Source organism: Pseudophryne corroboree, chromosome 10 (genome assembly GCF_028390025.1).
Source record: "Pseudophryne corroboree isolate aPseCor3 chromosome 10, aPseCor3.hap2, whole genome shotgun sequence".
Taxonomy (NCBI): Eukaryota; Metazoa; Chordata; class Amphibia; order Anura; family Myobatrachidae; genus Pseudophryne; species Pseudophryne corroboree.
The window spans coordinates 50678822-50703033 of NC_086453.1; the positions used below are offsets into that span (position 1 = coordinate 50678822).

Below are 24212 nucleotides of genomic sequence, written 5' to 3' on the forward strand. Positions count from 1 at the left end.
CAACTCTTTCCTAGGCAGGCTACGCTTTGTATCACCGGTTTCCAGAATACGCACACAGCTGAAAACCTCTTACGGCAACTGAGGAAGATCATCGCGGAATGGCTTACCCCAATTGGACTCTCCTGTGGATTTGTGGCATCGGACAACGCCAGCAATATTGTGTGTGCATTAAATCTGGGCAAATTCCAGCACGTCCCATGTTTTGCACATACCTTGAATTTGGTGGTGCAGAATTTTTAAAAAAACGACAGGGGCGTGCAAGAGATGCTGTCGGTGGCCAGAAGAATTGCGGGACACTTTCGGCGTACAGGCACCACGTACAGAAGACTGGAGCAACACCAAAAACGCCTGAACCTGCCCTGCCATCATCTGAAGCAAGAAGTGGTAACGAGGTGGAATTCAACCCTCTATATGCTTCAGAGGTTGGAGGAGCAGCAAAAGGCCATTCAAGGCAAGCCTATACAACTGAGCACGATATAGGAGGTGGAATGCACCTGTCTCAAGCGCAGTGGAGAATGATTTCAACGTTGTGCAAGGTTCTGCAACCTTTTGAACTTGCCACACGTGAAGTCAGTTCAGACACTGCCAGCCTGAGTCAGGTCATTCCCCTCATCAGGCTTTTGCAGAAGAAGCTGGAGACATTGAAGGAGGAGCTAACACAGAGCGATTCCGCTAGGCATGTGGGACTTGTGGATGGAGCCCTTAATTCGCTTAACAAGGATTCACGGGTGGTCAATCTGTTGAAATCAGAGCACTACATTTTGGCCACCGTGCTCGATCCTAGATTTAAAACCTACCTTGGATCTCTCTTTCCGGCAGACACAAGTCTGCAGGGGTTCAAAGAACTGCTGGTGAGAAAATTGTCAAGTCAAGCGGAACGCGACCTGTCAACATCTCCTCCTTCACATTCTCCCGCAACTGGGGGTGCGAGGAAAAGGCTCAGAATTTCCGAGCCCACCCGCTGGCAGTGATGCAGGGCAGTCTGGAGCGACTGCTGATGCTGACATCTGGTCCAGACTGAAGGACCTGCCAACGATTACGGACATGTCGTCTACTGTCACTGCATATGATTCTCTCCCCATTGAAAGAATGGTGGAGGATTATATGAGTGACCGCATCCAAGTAGGCACGTCAGACAGTCCGTACGTATACTGGCAGGAAAAAGAGGCAATTTGGAGGCCCTTGCACAAACTGGCTTTATTCTACCTAAGTTGCCCTCCCACAAGTGTGTACTCCGAAAGAGTGTTTAGTGCCGCCGCTCACCTTGTCAGCAATCGGCGTACGTGGTTACTTTCAGAAAATGTGGAGAAGATGATGTTCATTAAAATGAATTATAATCAATTCCTCCATGGAGACATTCACCATCAGCAATTGCCTCCACAAAGTACACAGGGAGCTGTGATGGTGGATTCCAGTGGGGACGAATTGATAATCTGTGAGGAGGGGGATGTACACGGTGATGAATCGGAGGATGATGATGAGGTGGACATCTTGCCTCTGTAGAGCCAGTTTGTGCAAGGAGAGATTAATTGCTTCTTTTTTGGTGGGGGTCCAAACCAACCCGTCATTTCAGTCACAGTCGTGTGGCAGACCCTGTCACTGAAATGATGGGTTGGTTAAAGTGTGCATGTCCTGTTTATACAACATAAGGGTGGGTGGGAGGGCCCAAGGACAATTCCATCTTGCACCTCTTTTTTCTTTCATTTTTCTTTGCGTCATGTGCTGTTTGGGGAGTGTTTTCTGGAAGGGCCATCCTGCGTGACACTGCAGTGCCACTCCTAGATGGGCCAGGTGTTTGTGTCGGCCACTTGGGTCGCTGAGCTTAGTCACACAGCTACCTCATTGCGCCTCTTTTTTTCTTTGTGTCATGTGCTGTTTGGGGAGTGTTTTTTGGAAGGGCCATCCTGCGTGACACTGCAGTGCCACTCCTAGATGGGCCAGGTGTTTGTGTCGGCCACTAGGGTCGCTTAGCTTACTCACACAGCTACCTCATTGCGCCTCTTTTTTTCTTTGCGTCATGTGCTGTTTGGGGAGTGTTTTTTGGAAGGGCCATCCTGCGTGACACTGCAGTGCCACTCCTAGATGGGCCAGGTGTTTGTGTCGGCCACTTGGGTCGCTGAGCTTAGTCATCCAGCGACCTTGGTGCAAATTTTAGGACTAAAAATAATATTGTGAGGTGTGAGGTGTTCAGAATAGACTGAAAATGAGTGGAAATTATGGTTATTGAGGTTAATAATACTTTGGGATCAAAATGACCCCCAAATTCTATGATTTAAGCTGTTTTTTAGGGTTTTTTGAAAAAAACACCCGAATCCAAAACACACCCGAATCCGACAAAAAAAAATTCGGTGAGGTTTTGCCAAAACGCGTTCGAACCCAAAACACGGCCACGGAACCGAACCCAAAACCAAAACACAAAACCCGAAAAATTTCCGGTGCACATCTCTAGAGCATATATAACGTGCAGAGAGAGTTAGATTTGGGCGGGTTATATTGTTTCTGTGAAGGGTAAATACTGGCTGCTTTATTTCTACACTGCAGTTTAGATTTCAGTTTGAATACACCCCAACCAAATCTAAATGTACATACTGTACACACAGTGAGATTTTGAGTAGGTGCCAATTTTTGCTTTGCGATTTCCCTTGAACTTCCTGGAGCCCAGAACCACCAATTTTGACTATATGTGCAATTTTGACTATACTAGAAACTAGATTGTACACATTATAGTCAAAATTGCCTTGCCTGCATAGTCTATTTTTTCTTGCAATACCGTCCCCGCAGGAGCGCTCATCGGTATCGTAAGCTATATACACGCGGTGTGATATGTGGTAACTATATAGTCAAAATCGTAAGCAAACAGCGCACCCTGTGTATGCACCTTAAATCTCTCTGCACATGTTATGTCGGGTGGTCTTCAGAATGCCGACTGTTGGGATCCCGGCGCACAGTATACCGGCGCCGGAATCCCGACAGCCGGCATACCGACACTTTTTCTCCCTCGTGGGGGTCCACGACCCCCTGCGCGCCACCGTGCCTGCAGCGTGGCGAGCGCAGCGAGCCCGCAAGGGGCTCATTTGCGCTCGCCACGCTGTCGGTATGCCGGCGGTCTGGCTCCCGGCGCCGGTGTGCTGGTCGCAGGAAGCCCGGCCGCCGGCATACCATACCACACCCGTTATGTCTGCCCCACCTGCAGTGCACATGAATTTGCCCATTAGAGGGAAATGTTGTTTTATAATGAACCTTGAATTAGGCTCAGTATGCAGTTTGTATGAGCTCTTGATGTAAAATACAGCTATATCAGTGGCATAGTGTCCTTGTGGTGCTCCTGTACAGTATGTGAGTATGAGCCAGGTGACATACTGTGCACTATCACGCTCACTCACTCTGTTCACCTAACCCAGCAGTGGGCTGTGTGTATTGAATCAGAGTGCGTGAACTATGGGGGTTCATGTATAGTTGGACGTATTGCACATGCTCACAAATAAGACTTAAGGGCCCTACACACTATGCGATCCGTCGCCGAGCTGCCCGACAGCGGATACGGGCGACCCGGCGGCAGGGGGGGCAGTGACGGGGGGAGTGAAGTTTCTTCACTCCCCCTGTCACCTGTCTCCATAGCAGTGCAGTCCATATTGGCCTGCACACACAAGCGACGGGGCACCAGCGATGAACGATCGCGGGGCCGCGCATCGTTGGTGCCTCCACACTGAAAGATATGAACGGTATATCGTTCATTAATTAACGAGATCATTCATGTCTTTCAGTAGTATCGCCCAGTGTGTAGGACCTATTACACTTTTATCCGTATGCGCTTGTGACCTGGGCCGTAGTGAGGTTTGCCAGGTCCAGGTACAGTATGGGTGTGTGTGACATAATTGGGTGCGCGGATGCCCCCCCCCCCCAACCCCCCGCCCAAAAAATAAAATCAAAATCAAAATCCAAACTCTAAATAGAATACATATAAGCAGGACCATGCGGGTCCAATCAGTATCTAACTAGCTCTGCCAAGCATTACCCTCCTCCTTGGTGATGTCATCTTCCCAGTGATATTTGAGGGGATGGTACATATGCACTCTGGCACAGTGTCAGAGTCTTTGCTTGCACTGTACAGCGCCATCTACCTGAAGATATCACTTGGAAGATGGCGTAGTGGAGGAGGGACTTGCTTGCTGAAGCAATGAAAGTATACTCAGAGAAGGGGGGCCACAGGTCCAGGTATTTAGTGCTCCCCCCCCCTCCCCCTCTCTGCGGCACTGCTTATGACCCCCTGCCCTTAGAGAAGAGAAGGGGCGAGCAAGAGACGACCAGGTACCGGAAGGGCAGTAACGCACATGCGGCAGAGGTAGACTTGGACACAGAAGCACATGGGCCTGTTAGGAGGAGAGGTTCTCCTGGGAGTATCTGGATGATGGAACCACAGTAGATCGACAAACTTAGGTCGACAAGTTCATGAGGTCAACAACAGGAACAGAGACACGGTCAATACACAAATAAGATCGACACGTAATAAAGCGACAGAACGTAGATACGAAGCAAAATATACCGATAAACAGAACATTTACAACATAATAGGTCGACATCGAAACAGTTAGACAGATATTTGATCGACAGACGCATGATAGACAAATGATACAGTCAGAAAATAAATAGTTCAACAACATAAAGCCTGACAACTGAAACATCGACATAAAGAAGATTGACAACTAAAAGATAGACATACAGTATATATGATCAACAAAGAAATATATTAACAGTGATAAGGTAGACATGTAACAGGTCAACAGTAAACTGAGACATTATGGAAGCTGACGTCCGGTAATAGTGCACCCGACTCTATTTATAAATGGTGTACTACAAGTCCCACACTGCCCTAGCACGCCTGCATTGGCTGTAGTACCACACTCACCTACCCCTGCAAAGCCACACTCGTCCTTCATTACTGTGACATCCATCTATCCCCCACCCATACACCCTGCTATTCCTCCCTCTAAATCTAGACGCTGCTGACCATCACCCCCCTACACATCCCGCTATTCCTAGCTGTCCAAATAGAGATCTGGCACCCCTAACTCCGGTAATACCTCAACCCCCCCAACCCTTTTCTTTAACGGTGCACTACAAGTCCCACACTGCCCTCTCAGGTCAAAATGAGCTTGTAGTACTACTATAACCAGCTGCTACAAAGCCACACTTGTCCTGTACTGAATGGACCGTTGAGTTCCTACAGGTAGTCTTCAGTATGCCACCGGCCGGTGCCGGGATCCCGACCGTCGGCATGCCGACACATATTCTCCCTCTTGGGGGTCCATGACCCCCCCCCCCCCCCCCTGGAGGGATAATAAATAACGTGGCATGCGTAGTGCACCACCGTGCCTGCAGCATGGCGAGCGCAACGAGCCCGCAAGGGGCTCATTAGCGCTCGCCCAGCTGTCGGTATGCCGGCGGTCGGGATCCCGGCTGCTGACCACTAATACTACACCCAGTTCCTACAGTACCTTTTTACTGTCAATCTATAACCAGTCGATCATTTAACTGGTGAGCTTTTACTTGTTGATCTATAACCAGTCGATTATTTAACTGTCAACCTACTTTCTTTTCTACATTCAGCAAACGATCTAGGGGGGTCATTCAGAGTTGATCGCTAGCTGCATTCGTTCGCTGTGCAGCGATGAGGAAAAAAATGGCACTTCTGCGCATGCATATGCGGCGCAATGTACTATTACAACGAACTATGTCGTTTCGCACAGGGTCTAGCGATGCTTTTCAGTCGCACTGCTGGCCGCAGAGTGATTGACATGAAGTGGGCGTATCTGGGTATCAACTGACCGTTTTCAGGGAGTGTTCGAAAAAACGCAGGCGTGCCAGGAAAAACGCAGGCGTGGCTGGGCGAACGCAGGGCGTGCTCGTGACGTCAAAACAGGAACTGAACAGTCTGAAGTGATCGCAAGCGCTGAGTAGGTTTTGAGCTACTCTGAAACTGCACAAAAAAAACTTTGCAGCCGCTCTGCGATCCTTTCGTTCGCACTTCTGCTAAGCTAAAATACGCTCCCAGTGGGAGGCGGCATAGCGTTTGCATGGCTGCAAAAAACTGCTAGCGAGCGATCAACTCGGAATGACCACCTATGTATCCTGTGGTGTCTAATTACTGTTGATCGTTATGGTATGTCTATCCAATACATTTGATAGTTATATTGTCGATGTATTGTTACATTCGACACTATCACTTCTGATCTCCTGTTACTGCTGATCTATTAAAGGCCGATCTGTTGTCCCTGTCTAACCAACATGGTAGACCAAACTCTTGTCCACACAGCATCGATCTATTCATCCACATCCGCTGGCCGCAGAGAGGATTTACCTGCAGAGCGACTGACAGTCAGGAACCATTTGGGGATGTAACGTGGGAGTGGGGGCAATATGAAGGTGTGGGGACGTGTTGCCGCTTGTCTCTCATGCAGTAGCAATGAGTCCAGCATCATACTTTCTGCAGCCATGCTGCACAACCAGATGGCCGATGTTTACCCACGGGATTGTACCGTCAGCCAGTGGTGATGCAGGTGATCTGATGCTGCGTCTATGGATGCAACTCAGATCACTAATGCATGCAGGAGGTGTGACGCCCCCTGCTGCATTACCACACTAGTGCTTCCATATAAGTAGCAGCTGTAGCACCTCCAACCACATCTGAGTCAGGCCACACACCAGCAACAGCATACTTTTTAGGGCCGCATTTTAAGTCTGTGTTTCCATTGTAAAGTGAATCCATCTCCTCGTGAGCCCCATACTCTGTTGATTCCCAGTAGCCATGGTCTTGTACTATGGGCCTGATCCGGATTTGTACGCAAACCTGATAGATAATGTAGAAAACCAGATGGTTTGTGGTCTGCACATGTGCAAACCAGATCCTGCGTGATCACTCGTAGCCCCTCCTTAGCTGCAGCGTTTGGAGCGGCAACCGGCACTATTCTTACAAGCAGGGGCGCATTGTCCCCGTTTTTGTAAGCGTTTCGGGCCCTGTGTCTGAGCCGTCGGGTGCAGACTTCCTGGACCCGGCTGTCCAGATCCTATGGACAGTCTCAGTGAGCTTCGGCTTACGAAGACTGACCTTGTTCTGATACCATCGATAGTCGTGACCAGTGGTCATGATGGTGATCCAATGCTGCGTCAGTTGCAGCACCCCGAGATAAATCTAAGTCCTACAGATGCCTCCTGCATTTTATTAGTACAGAATCGCGGCTGTGCAATTCCATACAAATTGGAATCAGGCTCAATATACGACACCTACACTGTGTTCCATGTGTAGAAATTCTCCGATCAACATTCCCTGGAAATAATTTTAAATGTTGGTAATTCTGCTCCAGAAGCATAAAACTGCTGCAATGTTTAAAGGTTTAAATGTTGACATTTATAGGGAAATATATGTTCTATCGGGTACTTTGCAGGATAAAATCTTTCAGTCTTGACATTTAAATCGTCAGCTTTTTTCTGTGTTGCCTTGTAGGATTAGAAAACATCATTTAATGACTGGTCGATGATAGACAGCATAAACCATAAGGGCATTTTTTTTTGTCAATCTTGGTGATAAATATCGTATACCGTTAACCATTACTGGACAATACAATTTATTTTATTTTGAGTACATAGTGTACTTAGATAGCATCTTTGTCCAATGATCCTACTCTCAAATCCGTTGCTATTGACATAGAGTTTTTAGTTGTAGATTAAACCTCTTGATTGATTGACACCTTCTGGCGATAAAAAGTAAATGAGCCAAGAATACTAAAGAATAGGGTATAATACAATAAAATACACAAAACCTTTTTTTGTAGCACTATAAATGGTAAAGTTCAATGATATTGTATCTGATAAATGTCTTAAATCATATTTTGGTTCTAGTTTCCCTTAGAATGACACAATGGTATATTTTCAAGGCAGAAAATGTGTACAGTTTACGAGGGGCAGAGAAAATGTTTATAACCCTGCTGTCATCATAGCGTTTAAATATACAGTAATATATAGGGTGCACAATATATATATATATATATATATATATATATATATAGTCGAGTCACATTATTATGACCACCTCCTACATTTGACGTCAGCAGCGCATAGCCCATGAAGTACGTCACGTGACGTGCGCTGGCTTGGTGGGTATATAAAGTGTGTGATACGCCGTCTGCACACATATCACTCGTTGCGGTCATGGGTAAAAGAGGCAATTTATACAAGTTGCAAAAAGGGATGATTATCAGCTTTCGGGCCAAGGGTGGCTGTATTTCTGACACAGCGCAGTGTTTGAACTGTTGGCGTGCTGCTGCGGTGAAGTTGTATCGTGACTGTACTACATACTGCATCATTGCCAATAACCAACGTGGAAACTACGGAGCGCCACATGCCAGTGATGCAAGAGGTGAACGTCGGCTACGAAGGTGCGTGAGGGCCGTCCAACGCGCTACAGTGGAGCAGATCACCGTCATAATGAACCTGGGGGCTACCAGACGTGTGTGTAAAGCGACAGTTCAGCTCGTCTAGCTGCGGTTCGTGCTGCACACGGCGGTTACTCTGGCTATTACCTGGTGATCATAATAATGTGACTCGACGTGTGTGTGTGTGTGTGTGTGTGTGTGTGTGTGTATATATATATATATATATATATATATGTATAATTTGTACTGTCACTTGCTGGTTTTGGGAATTGTCTCCACTGAAGTGATTCCAGATTATAGAGTAATGCTGTAAACTGAAGTTAGCATTAACCACTGTAGCCTATGGGCTGCACTTCCCAAAATTAGGTGTCAGCAGTGACCGCCGCACAGGCATGGTCAGCAGATTGCTGAGTCCAGTTTATCACTCTGAGCACATTGCAGGAACCGGCACCTTTCTGAGCCCCTGTACCTGCGTGAGCTCTTTGATACATGGTGGCAGTGTACTCACATACTGCACTGTGATTTTGGGCACTAATGCGAATATTGATAAATGAGCCCCATAGGGTCTTACGTAGAACTTTGAGTGATATATGTAGTTTAATTGATGTGTTTGTTGCACGTACTGTAAATGTAATGGTTTACAGCATAGGTGCAAGTGGGACGTGAGTGTCTTTGGCCCGAGGCTGTGGTAAACCAGACATATAAAGATGGAGCCGCGCTCATCTGAGGCGGCTCCGTTGCATACGTGCAGTCCCGGCGTGACTAGCCCCGCCGGGAGTGCACAGAGACGCTCTCCCATTCTAGTGAATGGGGCGCGTCTCCGTCACAGGCGTGCGTGCGCCCCAGACGGAGATGCTCTCGGCAATAGGCAGGCCCGCCCAGGCACAGATGGAGCCACGATTAGCATGGCTCCATCTGTATGCTACTCCTGCTGACTGAAATGCCCTGGTACCGTATTGCACAATTGTACCTTCTAGCTGGGTTTACTCCTAACGCTGAATGAGATCCTACATATTTATCATTTCAGATAAGTGAAAGCATTTGCTGGTTTGGAGCTGAGGCAATGAAATGCCAGTCAGGACCCGTACATGCTCAGAAAAGCTGAATGGGAGGCTATCCTGAGCAAGGGCAGGTTGGGTCAGGGCCGGACCTGGACTTCCCTCTTAATATATGATTGGCGTCACCTGTCTTGAGCTATTTAATTGACAAGAAAGGTATTCCAATACAGGTGATTGCAGTCATAAGTTAAGTGGGAAGCCCAGGTAAAGAGTATTTTGTCCCTTCTGGAATGGATCATGTTGGGAGGTATGGATTGTGTATATTACATTTAAACCAATGGTGTATGTTAGATTAAAAACTAGTAGATTAATAATGCCTGGGTACTGTTTTTAGCTCCACCTAATTGAGAGACAAACTATTTTATAAAGTTGTCTTGTAGCAGAACAAAGACAACTTAAATAACCTTAAAATACACATAGAAAAAAATAAAATCTATACTTTATCTTGTCACATGCAAGAATATCAGCAGCCTCTGTACTACTTACACACTGGGACAGGACTCAGTAGGACTCTGTGTGTGTCTCTAGACCTGAATGCTCTCATTAGATAACAGGTTACACAGGACCCAGGTAGAGAGGAGGAGAAGCTGAAATGCCTGGGTCACTTACAGTTCTCCATCGGTAGCTAATGAAACTTGTTACTCCTGTGTGTCTGCCTGCACTGCATACTGAGCCTGCTCACATTCTGGCTGCCTGGTTCTGCTGCTGCACAAGAGGGAGAGATAGTGATGTCAGTTGGCTCTGGCTGGGGGGGGGGGGTATCTGACAGAGGGGGTCCCCCATTAATCTTGCTATGGGTCTGGTGAGAACAGAGAGAACTAATCAGAGACTGGAGAAGCATCATCGAGCCAACTAAAAAAAGTTGCTATGGAACCCAATGAGTTCTGGCAGACTAAGAATAAATAAACATTCTCTATATAGCGTTGCATATTATTATGGTGCTATCACAAAAAAGGTAAAGAAATTACAGCAGGTTTCCATAATGTCATGCATTTTTTTCTCTTGTGTACTTTAATTGAGATGTCAGCATTTAATATTTAAAATCCAGATTCATAGAAACATAGAATTTGATGGCAGATAAGAACCACTTTGCTCATCTAGTCTGCCTCTTTTTTATCCTTTAGGTTAGAGGTTCTCAAACTCGGTCCTCGGGGGCACACACAGTGCATGTTTTGCAGGTAACCCAGCAGGTGCACAGGTGTATTAATTACTCACTGACACATTTTAAAAGGTCCACAGGTGGAGCTAATTATTTCACTTGCGATTCTGTGAGGAGACCTGCAAAACATGCACTGTGTGGGCCCCCGTGGACCGAGTTTGAGAACCTCTGCTTTAGGTAATCTCAACCCTTTTTGAAGCTTAGTTCTTTGTAAGGATATTCATATGCCTATCCCAAGCATGTTTAAATTGCTCTACAGTCTTAGCCTCTACCACCTCTGATGGGAGGCTATTCCACTTATCCACTACCCTTTCTGTGAAGTAATTTTCCCTTACATTTTCCCTGAACCTGTCTCCCTCCAGTTTCAGTGTATGTCCTCGAGTTCTAACACTTCTCGGATTCGGAGATCACCTTCCCTACAATACAAACCTATAAAGACTAAAAAGGATACATACTGTACACAGAACTGTGATAATAGATTATTCTGCTTTTCTTTGTTGATCACCATTACATTAGGAGTAGCCCACTCGGCTTCCATCCCCACTAACACCTGTACATTTAATTAAACCCATGAGGGAGTACAATGGTATGATCTGAATGTTTGTTATCTTCTCATTCAGACTGAGCCCCTACGAATGGTATAACCCACACCCGTGTCTACGTGAGCGGCATCACATCCTAGAGAACCAGTACACGTTGGGGAACAGCCTGTGGTTCCCTGTGGGAGGGTTCATGCAGCAGGGGTCTGAAGTCATGCCGCGGGCACTGTCCACAAGATGTGTGAGTGGAGTCTGGTAAGTATGGTGGCATCCTAGGCATAATGTATGATTGATGGGATTCCTGATATAGCATAATGTGAGCTCTAGGGACAGTTCCTGCTTTCAATATTTACCGCTAGGATATTTCCCCTCTTGCTACGGTGTATGTGTTATTGTTCTTATTATGAATAGTCCAACTTGTCTCTTCCATCTTTACGTTGATGTCATTCTCAGTGTGTTTTTATTATGGGGTATATTCAGTTGAAGTCGAATTACGGCGTGGATTCGTCAGTTTTTGGATTCAACACTATTCAACAGCCGAAACCCTCTACCTGGGACACTGAATTCGACATATTCAATTAAAAACGGATTCAACACGCCCTCTGTCGAAAAACGGACTAATCGTCGAATAGTCGGCGGTCTGGATTCGACTTCCCGCTGTTTGGAATTGTATATAGGGCTTGTTTGCTGCGTGCTCAGCAGCCATTTTGTGAACCTGCAGACGGAGTGAGGAGCTGCAGAGTGATCAATTTGGTTTTGGAGTGAGGAGAGAGGAGTGGCTTTGGAGAAGTTTATCCTGGGTAAAACTATGGAATCATGGGTACATTTCCCTCAGCCGAGTACAGGAAAAAATATTCTTTTAAAAAATCGATTATATAATACTGTGGGTCATAAATAGAAAAACAAAGTAGATAATCCCTTGAAATATAAATAGATATGCTATTAGAAAAAGAAAACCAAAAAAAAAAGTATTTAAGATTTCTTATGAGCTCACGCCAGAAAAAGTAGGCGCAATGAAATTGACGAAATGACTGTTGAAAAGCACTGATGTTGAATCAACATTCTTCAATTGAATATACTTTTGTCGAAATGCCGCATTTTTAACATTAAAGACATGAAATTGTCGAATAGTAAAAAGTCGAAACTGAAACGACAGGTTTTTTGTCGATAAGTGCCGTATTGAATTGTCGAATCCGATTCGACATGGTTTTTTGGTCGAAAAAGCTCAGTTTTTCGACAATTTCAGTAATTCAACTTCATTTGAATATACCATGTGCGTAGTACAGATATTAGGCTTTGCTGAATGTTATTATGTCCAGCCACCATGCCTGAATGTAGTCTACAATGGGCAAATCACAGATCCCATAGAGATGTTTCTGTACAGCTGCAATTTGTATTCATAATTGTCGACTAAGAGAGTGACATTGTGGGACGTGTGACATTGATGTGAGCTCTCCTCTGAGGATGGGTGATAAGATGATATAGACGTAAGAAAGCTGCATATACCCACCCATTGTTGGCAACTTATACCCCTTTCACACCACCTGAGGCAAGTCGCACCCGGGAGCCTGAGACGGGTGCTCCCAGGGTGCGATCCGCATAATGCCAGGTTGGTGACATCAGCGGTGACACAGTGGGGACAGCGCTTGGAGATCACGTGATCTCCAAGCGCCGCCCGTACATGCACAGTGAAACGGGTCACATCGATCCGGCTCCTGTTCACACCGCAAATCGAGCCGGGTTGGACGTGAGTTCAAGGCTACCAGGGTTGCTTGACCCGGTATTTTTCCCCGGGCGCCTTTCAGACCGCACATGAACACGGGTTATGCGCGCTCATGTGCCAATAACCCGTGTTCGTAGCGGGCAGTCTGAAAGCGGTATTAGTGACATGGGCAATAACATCTGTAGATCTCCAGATTGTGTGACAGAGCGGATGAGTTGACTTTGGGTGGATACATGGGAGGAGATGTTTTAAACCTTGTAGAGAGATAAAGTGAAGACAGATAAAGTACCAACCAGTCAATCAAGTGTCGTCTTTCTAGCACAGCCTGTGACATTGCAGGAGCTGATATGTTGGTACAAGGTATGATACATCTCACTCATGGACACTGATGACTAAGCCCCTTGGCCAAATACAGCCCATGTCACCCAGTACCTCTTCCCTAGGTGGGCTTTCACTCTCATCATCATCTCTTCCTACACTGCCAATCTTGCTGCCTTCCTGACCGTGCAAAGAATGGAGGTCCCAATTGAGTCAGCGGATGACCTAGCAGATCAGACCAATATTGAATATGGGACCATTCATGGTGGCTCTACCATGACTTTCTTCCAGGTAGGTGCCATTTCCAGCTCTTTCCATGGATATAGGGATGGATGTCGCAAGGTAACAGTTTCAGGGGGTAATTCCAAGTTGATCGCAGCAGGATTTTTGATAGCAATTGGGCAAAACCAGGGCCCTCATTCCGAGTCGTTCGCTCGGTAATTTTCATCGCATCGCAGTGAAATTCCGCTTAGTACGCATGCGCAATATTCGCACTGCGACTGCGCCAAGTAATTTTACAATGAAGATAGTATTTTTACTCACGGCTTTTTCTTCGCTCCGGCGAACGTAGTGTGATTGACAGGAAATGGGTGTTACTGGGCGGAAACACTGCGTTTTAGGGGCGTGTGGATAAAAACGCTACCGTTTCCGGAAAAAACGCAGGAGTGGCCGGAGAAACGGGGGAGTGTCTGGGCGAACGCTGGGTGTGTTTATGACGTCAAACCAGGAACGACAAGCACTGAACTGATCGCAGATGCCGAGTAAGTCTGAAGCTTCTCTGAAACTGCTAAGTAGTTTGTAATCGCAATATTGCGAATACATCGGTCGCAATTTTAAGAAGCTAAGATACACTCCCAGTAGGCGTAGGCTTAGCGTGAGCAACTCTGCTAAATTCGCCTTGCGAGCGATAAACTCGGAATGAGGGCCCATGTGCACTGCAGGGGAGGCAGATATAACATGTGCAGAGAGAGATAGATTTGGGTGGGGTGTGTTCAAACTGAAATCTAAATTGCAGTGTGAAAATAAAGCAGCCAGTATTTACCCTGCACAGAAACAAAATAACCCACCCAAATCTAACTCTCTCTGCACGTGTTATATCTGCCCCCCCTGCAGTGCACATGGTTTTGCCCAACTGCTAAAAAATGTCCTGCTGCGATCAACTTGGAATTACCCCCTCAGTTCTGTAAAACAGGAAAGATGGTTCAAACCTTCGAGAGAGATGTAGTGAAGTTGCCCATAGCAACCAATCGGTCATTTTATAGACTGTGCTAGATAAATGATGGCTAGAAGGTAATTGGTTGCTACTGGCAACTTCCCCACTTTATCTCTCTTGAAGGTTTGATACATTCCCCCCGTATTTTTCTACTGTGGTATAAGTACGTTTTCATGTCCCACTAGACCACAAGACCAAAGTCGTGGAACACAATGGCCGTTTTGCTGACTGGTTGCTAATTCTACAACACAGATGTGATGGTTTATTTCCAAGGTTTCTTTTCGTCTTGTGTTTCTGCTTTTTGTGCCTGTCTCAGATGTAGACGCAAATGCATTTGCAGCTGTGATTCCGCACGCAGTTTACTGTGCAAAAGTGTGCTAGTGCTGCCTGGAAGAGTACTGAGACGGTCACACACACACACACACACACACACAGCTGTGGTCGCATATCCTGCCACAATTGACCATCTGGGTGACTCTGTGGGCACGCAGACTGGCTTTGGGAACTGAGATGCTGGCGCCATGTTTTCTGCATATGAGATTGCATATGTAGGCAGAGGCACGCCCTGTAAACGCCCGCGACAAACAAGTGTTTTTGCCAGCACTCCCCGTTACCTCCCTCAAAACAGCCTCCGTCTTTTAGTCATTTGCCATAGATTCCTCAATGTGAGCGTCCTGGGTGCGTGCGCAGTGTGACCTTGAAACATGCGCAGGCGCGTCACACGGGTACAAAGCGGATCGCCGCTCAACTATGGGTTGGTGCGAAGGATCCATTCGCACGGGCGTTCGCAAGGAGATTGACAGGAAGAAGGCGTTTGTGGGTGGCAACTGACCGTTTTCTGGGAGTGTTTAGAAAAACGCAGGCGCGTCCATGAATTTGCAGGGAGGGTTCCTGACGTCAATTCCGGTTCCGGACAGGCTAAAGTGATCGCAGCGGCTGAGCAAGTCCTGGGCTGCGCAGAGACTGCACAAAATCTGTTTGTACAGCTCTGCTACACATGCGTTCGCACACTTGCAAAGCGAAAATACACTCCCTTATGGGTGGCGACTGTGCGAACGCAGGACTGCAAAAAAACTCTAGCGAGCGAACAGGTCTGAATTAGGCTCTATGTACTAAAGCCTTTGAGAGAGATAAAATGGACGGGTATAAAGTATCAACCAATCAGCTCATGTCTGTCATTTTTCAAACACAGCCTGTAACATGGCAGTTAGGAGCTGATTGGCTGGGACTTGATCTCTTTCCACTTTATCTCTCTCCAAAGCTTAGTACATCTCCCCCACTAGTGTTAGGCAACATAAGACCTCTGCAAGATATAATAGCCATGGTAGCCCATGTGACTGTGATGACATTCAGAGACACTATTGTACCCCAGGGGTACTAGCGATGTGTCATTGTCACTTCCAAGCCTGCAGGTGGATTTACTAAAGCTTCTAAAAACGGTGGTGTTGCCGGAAGCATCCAATCAGATACTTCTAAAAACGGTGGTGTTGCCGGAAGCATCCAATCAGATACTAGCTATCATTTCTATATTGCTTACTAGAATCTAAAGCTTTAGTAAATCTACTCCCTTCTGTGAGTCGTCCGGGAAGATGAGCGATGTCAGTGTTTTGGAAGAAGAACAAGAAGATGACGGCGGGGTGCGTGATGGCGGAGATAAATAACACCACTGCACACACAGCACATCTGCCGCGTTCAGGGCTAGTGCTACGACAAGAGATTAAGCGTCTCCCGGGCTGCGGGCCAGGGTTTGCAGTCTTTCCATTTTAAGTTTCATTTGTTTTAATCTGATTTTTGTTGAGAGGTTGAATTTGATATCCGCGTCACCTCCTCTCTGTTTCTTACTCTGTAATGGCTATCTATCTGATTGTTCTATTCTCACAGAACTCCCGGTACCAAACATACCAGCGCATGTGGAATTACATGAACTCCAAGCAGCCCAGCGTGTTTGTGAAGAGCACGGAGGAGGGAATAGCACGTGTCCTAAATTCTCGTTACGCTTTCCTACTGGAATCTACCATGAACGAGTACCACCGTCGGCTCAATTGCAACCTCACTCAGATTGGAGGCTTGCTGGATACCAAGGGCTATGGCATAGGGATGCCACTAGGTGAGAGGTCTGACACCACACCATATACCGTACAACAACTCTGGCACACCACACTTTCCATTAACTGCAATACACAGAGCACTTTGGTGACATTAGGTCAATGGAGGGAAACAAAAGTGGCCTCTAGTTCATAAAGGTGCAATCCCACGAATTTTGTACCTCTTTAAAGTGATTTATCAGTAAGTTTTCCTATAATTTAGGGTTAGATTCAGGATTGATGTATGCAGCAGATTTATATGGCTGCCATTGCAAAAACATGCACTGAGGAAGCTCAGTGATGGCAGAGAAAGCACGTTGGGGTGAGGTTTATGCTGAACGTTTTACTTCGTCATGTGCCATGTGACTGTGGTTGCCATAGTGACTGCATCACTGCAGCAAATCCTGAAGGAAAAAAAAAATCAATGTGTCTTTATACTGGTCACATCGCATCACTTATATTTTTAGTGATTTTGTGCAACCCAGCCCATCACTTATACACTATATTTAATTTTGTCCCCTCACCCCTTCCTTTATATATATTTAATGATTTTGTCCACCCACCGTCTCATCCCCTAGTGTAAGTAGTGTGGTGCCAACATCGCCAGAGGAGGGGACCCATCGGCGAGGAAACAGCAGCCAGCAGTCACAGACAGGCACCAGGCCACTCCCATATCCATCATGCTGGATGCCCAGCACCTGTAGGCAGGTGGATGGATAAAATGACCTGGCTGGCATTCACCTTCGGCTCCCAATTCCTTCCAGCTGCACTGTCACATTTGTTTGTTACAACTATTATTACTTGTTTAATGACTAGACTAAGTTTAGTCTTTGACTAGACGTACATGTAACTCACTTGTGTCCCTACGGTATACCTATCTATATGACTTTACTTGCCCCTGCCACCTGCTTATCTGTCACCTACTTGGCTGTTAAAGCTTTAACATCTATTACTGACCTAAGCTGGCTATCCGTGCAGTAGAGAAGCCTGGTGAGATTTCTCCACAGCATTCAGCCAGCAGCTTCCTCTCTGACTTTTCCTGACCATGGGCCTAATTCAGACTTGATCGCAGCAACAAAAAATTTCTTTCACGGGCAAAACCATGGGGGGTCAGATGTAACATGTGCAGAGAGAGTTAGATTTGGGTGGGGTGTGTTCAAACTGAAATCTAAATTGCAGTGTAAAAATAAAGCAGCCAGTATTTAGCCTGCACAGAAACAAAATAACCCACCCAAATCTAACTCGCTCTGCACATGTTACATCTCCCCCACCTGCAGTGCACATGGTTTTGCCCATTAAAGAAAATTTTTTGCTTTTGCGATCAGGTCTGAATTAGGCCCTGTATCGGGGGACATTGCTAACTAAGCAGAACATGGGCTCTAACACAAAGCAATCAGTCAGATATTTGCTTTAATCATCTAGAATTATTACTATTACAGTATTTTTGGTTGCTATGTGTTACAGGTATGTCAATGATTTGGTAGTTAACTGTGCCACAGTTTTTATAAAAATCCCACATTGTGTTGTAGTAAATGCAGACTGTGCCTGGTTAATATAAGATGTTAGTTTGATATCAGTGGAGTCATCTCGTCTATGGCCGTCAGGCGTGTAAGAGGCGGCAAAACTTCAGGATGGCCTGTCCACACAATAAAAAATCCACAGGGAATACACAAATGGGTTTATGTTACAGCAGTGGCCAGGGCAGTCTGCTAGTTAGTGGTCTATCAGTTTTCATTCATGATCCCCAGTTTTCATTGCCACGTTTCAGTCTTGGTGCTTGGTCAATACAACAGTCATGGAAGTATCCTTACTGTAGCACTTCTTCATCGCCCAGTGTGCAGCATAATACCTACAGTAGCGTCATTACTAAATACTTCCGGACAGCTAGGCGTCATAACACAATTAGCATGAAATGAGAAGGGTCAGACTTTATACTCCCATGTACCAATTACAAAGCCGATATTACTGTGAACGGCTTTCTACTGCTAACATCAGTTGTGATGTATATGTAACGCTAGGTGCCACCTAAGTAAATAGAAGAATAACTGATTTTATAGAAATATTTGCTATTAGCTATCTGCCTTTATTGAGACTGGGATTCGGATAACAGTGATTCATCCTATGTGTATTAGCTGTCTCCCCTGCCTTTGTTTTTACGTCTACATTTATTTGTCTACCTTGTATGTGCCTGTTTTATGCACAGTATGACATGTTTTAATTATATATATATATATATAAGGACACAAAAGCTGGCACTCCGGATAATAGACAATATTTGCCCCGGTGCCTTCACTTATCTGTATTGCGGCAGACAATGTAGGAGTCCAAAAGGAGCGGCACTCAGCGGGTCTTTCGTATAGAGATAATGAATAAACGGTGGAGTAACGCCTGGCAGAGGTTAACGTTTCAGTTCAATACATAAACTTTCGTCAGAACAAAGAAGCAATAGAATGTACATACCTTTATACCTTGAGTTCACCATGTGAAACAGACAGCGTGGACGCTGACCGCGGCGCCTTCCGGTGACGTCACGTAAGTGCGACGTGCGCTCTGCAGCGCTACTTCCGGTCGGGCCGTAACTAGGAGGCAGAATAAACAATACATCACCATAACAACAGGACAGATGACGTCTGGATCCATAAGTAATACTGGTAGGCAGGATAACCAGAATCGCATTTGGGTATGTTTAATGCGATTCTGGTTATCCTGCCTACCAGTATTACTTATGGATCCAGACGTCATCTGTCCTGTTGTTATGGTGATGGTCCACGCTGTCTGTTTCACATGGTGAACTCAAGGTATAAAGGTATGTACATTCTATTGCTTCTTTGTTCTGATGAAAGTTTATGTATTAAACTGAAACCTTAACCTCTGCCAGGCGTTACTCCGCCGTTTATTCATTATCTTTATACGAAAGACCCGCTGAGTGCCGCTCCTTTTGGACTCCTCTATATATATATATATATATATATATATATATATAATTAACATAGAGAGTGGATACGGGACCCGGTACTGAGAGGGAATGGGACCAACCGAGCGAAGGAGTGGCCATAGCCCCTATTAAAAATGCTATACAACAGTATACTGTATGTACCACTGCGCTGGCGGGCGCTCAGGTTTGTACACCTCAGAAGATGCTACATCCTGCACCCACAGGATGGCGGGGAGGAGGGGACTTGAGGGTGAGGGGGCGTGTGCACACAGGAAGGAACCTCTCCCCATAGGTGCCAGCTGGCTTCTGTGGGCAAGGTTATGTGACCTGCTATATACAGTATACATATATATACATACATACACTAGTTTAACAGATCCGGCACATTCTCTGCCCCCTCATGCTTAGCTCCAACACCTCTCTGGGAACCCCCCCCCTTTCCCGTACGAATCATAGTAACGTAGTTGTTAAGGTTGAAAAAAGACTGTTTGTCCATCGTGTTCAACCTATATTTAATCTAATTAGAGGTTGTATCCTTGGATTTCTTTTTCCGCTAAAAATTTGTCCAACCCTGTTTTAAACTTATCAATTGAGTCAGCCAAGACAACCTTCTCCGGCAGAGAAGTCCATATCTCTACCGCCCTCACTGTAAAGAAACCCTTCCTTCGCTTGGTTTGAAAAGTCCTCTCCTCTAACCTAAGGCTGTGGCTACGTGTTCTGTGTAGAGATCTCTTGATAAACAGATCACCTGATAATTCCCTGTATTGCCCCTCAATGTATTTATAAATATTAATCATATCTCCTCTTATTCGCCCCTTTTGTAATGTAAACATATCTAACATGGTTAGCCTTTCATTATAGTCCAATGACTTTGCCCTTGATCCTGCGTTTACCCCTGGAACTGAGCACTCCATTTGTGCACAAGACCATACTATAGGTAGTTAACTGCTTTTTATGCCCCCATCCATTGGCTGGCCACACTTACAAAAAAAAAAAAAAGTATATGGAAACACCTCCCCTAGATATCCTACTTTCGCCTCTGCATGGACTCAGAAAACAAGAGGCGACGCACCACACAGCGTAGGAAATAAGAAAGTAAGACTTTATTAGAAGAATATGACAAGAAAAGGGAGAGGAGGAAAGTACGGTTCTAGAAAGCTTGAAATGCAGATCCAGCAGTGAACACAACCTATCTCATTAGTTGTCCATGACCTGCTTTCCTCTGCGCTGCAAGATACCAGAACATACACTGAAAAGATAGTATCCATGCAACTTTAATAAGCAGAATCAAGTGATGACTTTGTGTGGGTGCAGGGGCATAACTTAGAATATTCGCCCCTGGGTTCCGGAACACCAAGTACTGTCACTGATTTATGATATCAAAGGAAATACAGGACTGAATACAGCTGTGATACTGGGCAGCGCTACGTAGCTAACCAGTAATTCACAGAGAAGGCATTATAAAGAACATGTGCAATTGGTTACACATATTAACCCTTTCAGTTATACATGAAAAGTTGTACTGTGCACAGAAATAAATGTATATTTACACTCGCGGTACGCACGCCTGCTATCTGTACGCTACTAGACATGATCACCAGGGGATCCGGTCAGGATCTCAACGTTCGGAATCTCGGCTGTCGGAATACCGACACCGAAATCCCAACACTGATCAGAACGCCGGAGCCAGCATCCCGAATGAGATCACAATGCCATCACCCCTTTTACAAAGTACAAGGATCACAATGCTAATCACCCCTTCAAAACGTACAAGGTAAACTTCAAATAGTTAACTCTCCAGCTTGGAATTCTCTAGCTTTCTATGCAAGGGCAGATAGCTCAATGAATACAGTGTCCTACTGTAATGTCATAGGCAACGGGTTCGAATCCCGGGTATATCAGCATCCCAAAATGTAATAAAAGACAGTGTGACTGAACAACGAAGAGCTATCAAGTCAAGTCTATGAATGCTATAGATATCAGTGACAAAAGGGGCGGTTAGTAGGAGACAGGAGCAGTCAGGAGATGCCAGGCTTCAAAAAGGGGAGAAGCTGTAATTGAAAGTAATTAAATAATTCATAATTGACTAGTGTGCACCCTACTGTGCAGTGCTATGTGCACTGCTATCTCCGTACACACCTAGTTATGTCCTTGTGTATGCAGATGGGGTTTTGTTTTTTTTTGTTTTTTGGGGGGGGGGGTGTTTGTGGGTTTTGGGGTTTTTTGGGGGGGGGGGATTCTTTTTCTGGCCCAGGGCACCAAATTCTCTAGTTACAGCTCTGAGTTCTCATTCTTATTTAAAGGATGTGTGTGCTAAGGGTAAGGGCTGGAGACCGCTGCCCAGAGGCAGACCCAGACTTGTGCAAAGGTCATCTAAGCTGGCAGTATTGCAGAGACAGCAAACAACTCTAAGCCATTCATTCTGTGGCAATGAGACGGTAAAAGCAGGTGTCTGCACACATGGCCCTGGGTGGCCACAAAAATATAGCTATATTATAATTAGTGATGTGCACCGGACATTTTTCGGGTTTTGTGTTTTGGTTTTGGATTCGGTTCCGCGGCTGTGTTTTGGATTCGGACGCGTTTTAGCAAAACCTCCCTTATGTTTGTCGGATTCGGGTGTTTTTTTTCAAAAACCCCTCAAAAACAGCTTAAATCATACAATTTGGGGGTAATTTGATGCTATAGTATTAATAACCTCAATAACCATAATTTCCACTCATTTCCAGTCTATTCTGAACACCTCACACCTCACAATATTATGTTTAGTCCTAAAATTTGCACCAAGGTCGCTGGATGACTAAGCTTAGCGACCCAAGTGGGCGGCACAAACACCTGGCCCATCTAGGAGTGGCACTGCAGTGTCAGACAGGATGGCACTTAAAAAAATTGGCCCCAAACATCACATGATGCAAAGATAAAAAAAAAAGGGGTGCAAGATGGAATTGTCCTTGGGCCCTCCCACCCACCCTTATGTTGTATAAACAGGACATGCACACTTTAACAAACCCATCATTTCAGCGACAGGGTCTGCTACACGACTGTGGCTGAAATGACTGGTTGGTTTGGGCCCCCACCAAAAAAGAAGCAATCAATCTCTCCTTGCACAAACTGGCTCTACAGAGGCAAGATGTCCACCTCATCATCAGCCTCCGATTCCTCACCCCTTTCACTGTGTACATCCTCCTCCTCTCAGAGTATTAATTCGTCCCCACTGGAATCCACCATCTCAGGTCTCTGTGTACTTTCTGGAGGTAAATATCTCCACGGAGGAATTGATTATAATTAATTTTGATGAACATCATCTTCTCCACATTTAGTGGAAGTAACCTTGTACGCCGATCGCTGACAAGGTGACCGGCTGCACTAAACACTCTTTCGGAGTACACACTGGAGGGGGGGCAACTTAGGTAGCTCCAGTGGCGGTAGAAAATGAAGGAGGAGCTGTTGGCGGGTCACGTTCCGCTTGACTTGACAAGTGTCTCACCAGCAGGTCTTTGAACCTCTGCAGACTTGTGTCTACCGGAAAGAGAGATACAACGTAGGCTTTAAACCTAGGATTGAGCACGGTGGCCAAAATGTAGTGCTCTGATTTCAACAGATTGACCACCCGTGAATCCTGGTTAAGCGAATGAAGGGCTCCATTCACAAGTCCCACATGCCTAGCGGAATCGCTCCGTTTTAGCTCCTCCTTCAATCTCTCCAGCTGCTTCTGCAAAAGCCTGATGAGGGGAATGACCTGACTCAGGCTGGCAGTGTCTGAACTGACTTCACGTGTGGCAAGTTCAAAGGGTTGCAGAACCTTGCACGACGTTGAAATCATTCTACACTGCACTTGAGTCAGGTGCATTCCCCCTCCTTTGCCTATATCGTAGGCAGATGTATAGGCTTGAATGGCCTTTTGCTGCTCCTCCATCCTCTGAAGCATATAGAGGGTTGAATTCCACCTCGTTACCACCTCTTGCTTCAGCTGATGGCGGGGAATGTTCAGGAGTGTTTGCTGGTGCTCCAGTCTTCGGCACACGGTGGCTGAATGCCGAAAGTGGCCCGCAATTCTTCGGGCCACCGACAGCATCTCTTGCATGCCCGTCGTTTTTAAAAAAATTCTGCACCACCAAATTCATTGTATGTGCAAAACATGGGACGTGCTGGAATTTGCCCACATGTAATGCACGCACAATATTGGTGGCGTTGTCCGATGTCACAAATCCCCAGGAGAGTCAAATTGGGGTAAGCCAATCTGCGATGTTATTCCTCAGTTTCCGTAAGAGGTTGTCAGCTGTGTGCCTCTTATGGAAAGCGGTGATACAAAGTGTAGCCTGCCTAGGAACGAGTTGGTGTTTGCGAGATGCTGCTACTGGTGCCACCGCTGCTGCTGTTGCTGCGGGAGGCAATACATCTACCCAGTGGGCTGTCACAGTCATGTAGTCCTTAGTCTGCCCTGCTCCACTTGTCCACATGTCCGTGGTTAAGTGGACATTGTGTACAACTGCATTTTTTAGCACACTGCTGACTCTTTTTCTGACGTCTGTGTACATTCTCGGTATCGCCTGCCTAGAGAAGTGGAACTTAGATGGTATTTGGTACCGGGGACACACTACCTCAAGAAATTCTCTAAGTCCCTGTGAACTAACGGCGGATACCGGACGCACGTCTAACACCAACACAGCTGTCAAGGCCTGAGTTATCCGCTTTGCAACAGGATGACAGCTGTGATATTTCATCTTCCTCGCAAAGGACTGTTGGATAGTCAA

The 24212-nt window shown here is 45.9% G+C and overlaps 1 protein-coding gene across 3 annotated transcripts in view; it reads left to right on the plus strand.

The window, feature by feature from the left end:
* The window catches only part of GRIK5 (glutamate ionotropic receptor kainate type subunit 5), a 492150-nt gene that overhangs the window by 414064 nt on the left and 53874 nt on the right, over positions 1-24212 (plus strand). For all 3 annotated transcript variants that reach the window (XM_063942365.1, XM_063942364.1, XM_063942366.1), the window contains 3 exons: positions 11267-11440; positions 13352-13517; positions 16321-16546. In XM_063942365.1, the coding sequence (XP_063798435.1) occupies positions 11267-11440; positions 13352-13517; positions 16321-16546 (566 nt within the window). The remainder of the gene's footprint in view (positions 1-11266; positions 11441-13351; positions 13518-16320; positions 16547-24212) is intronic.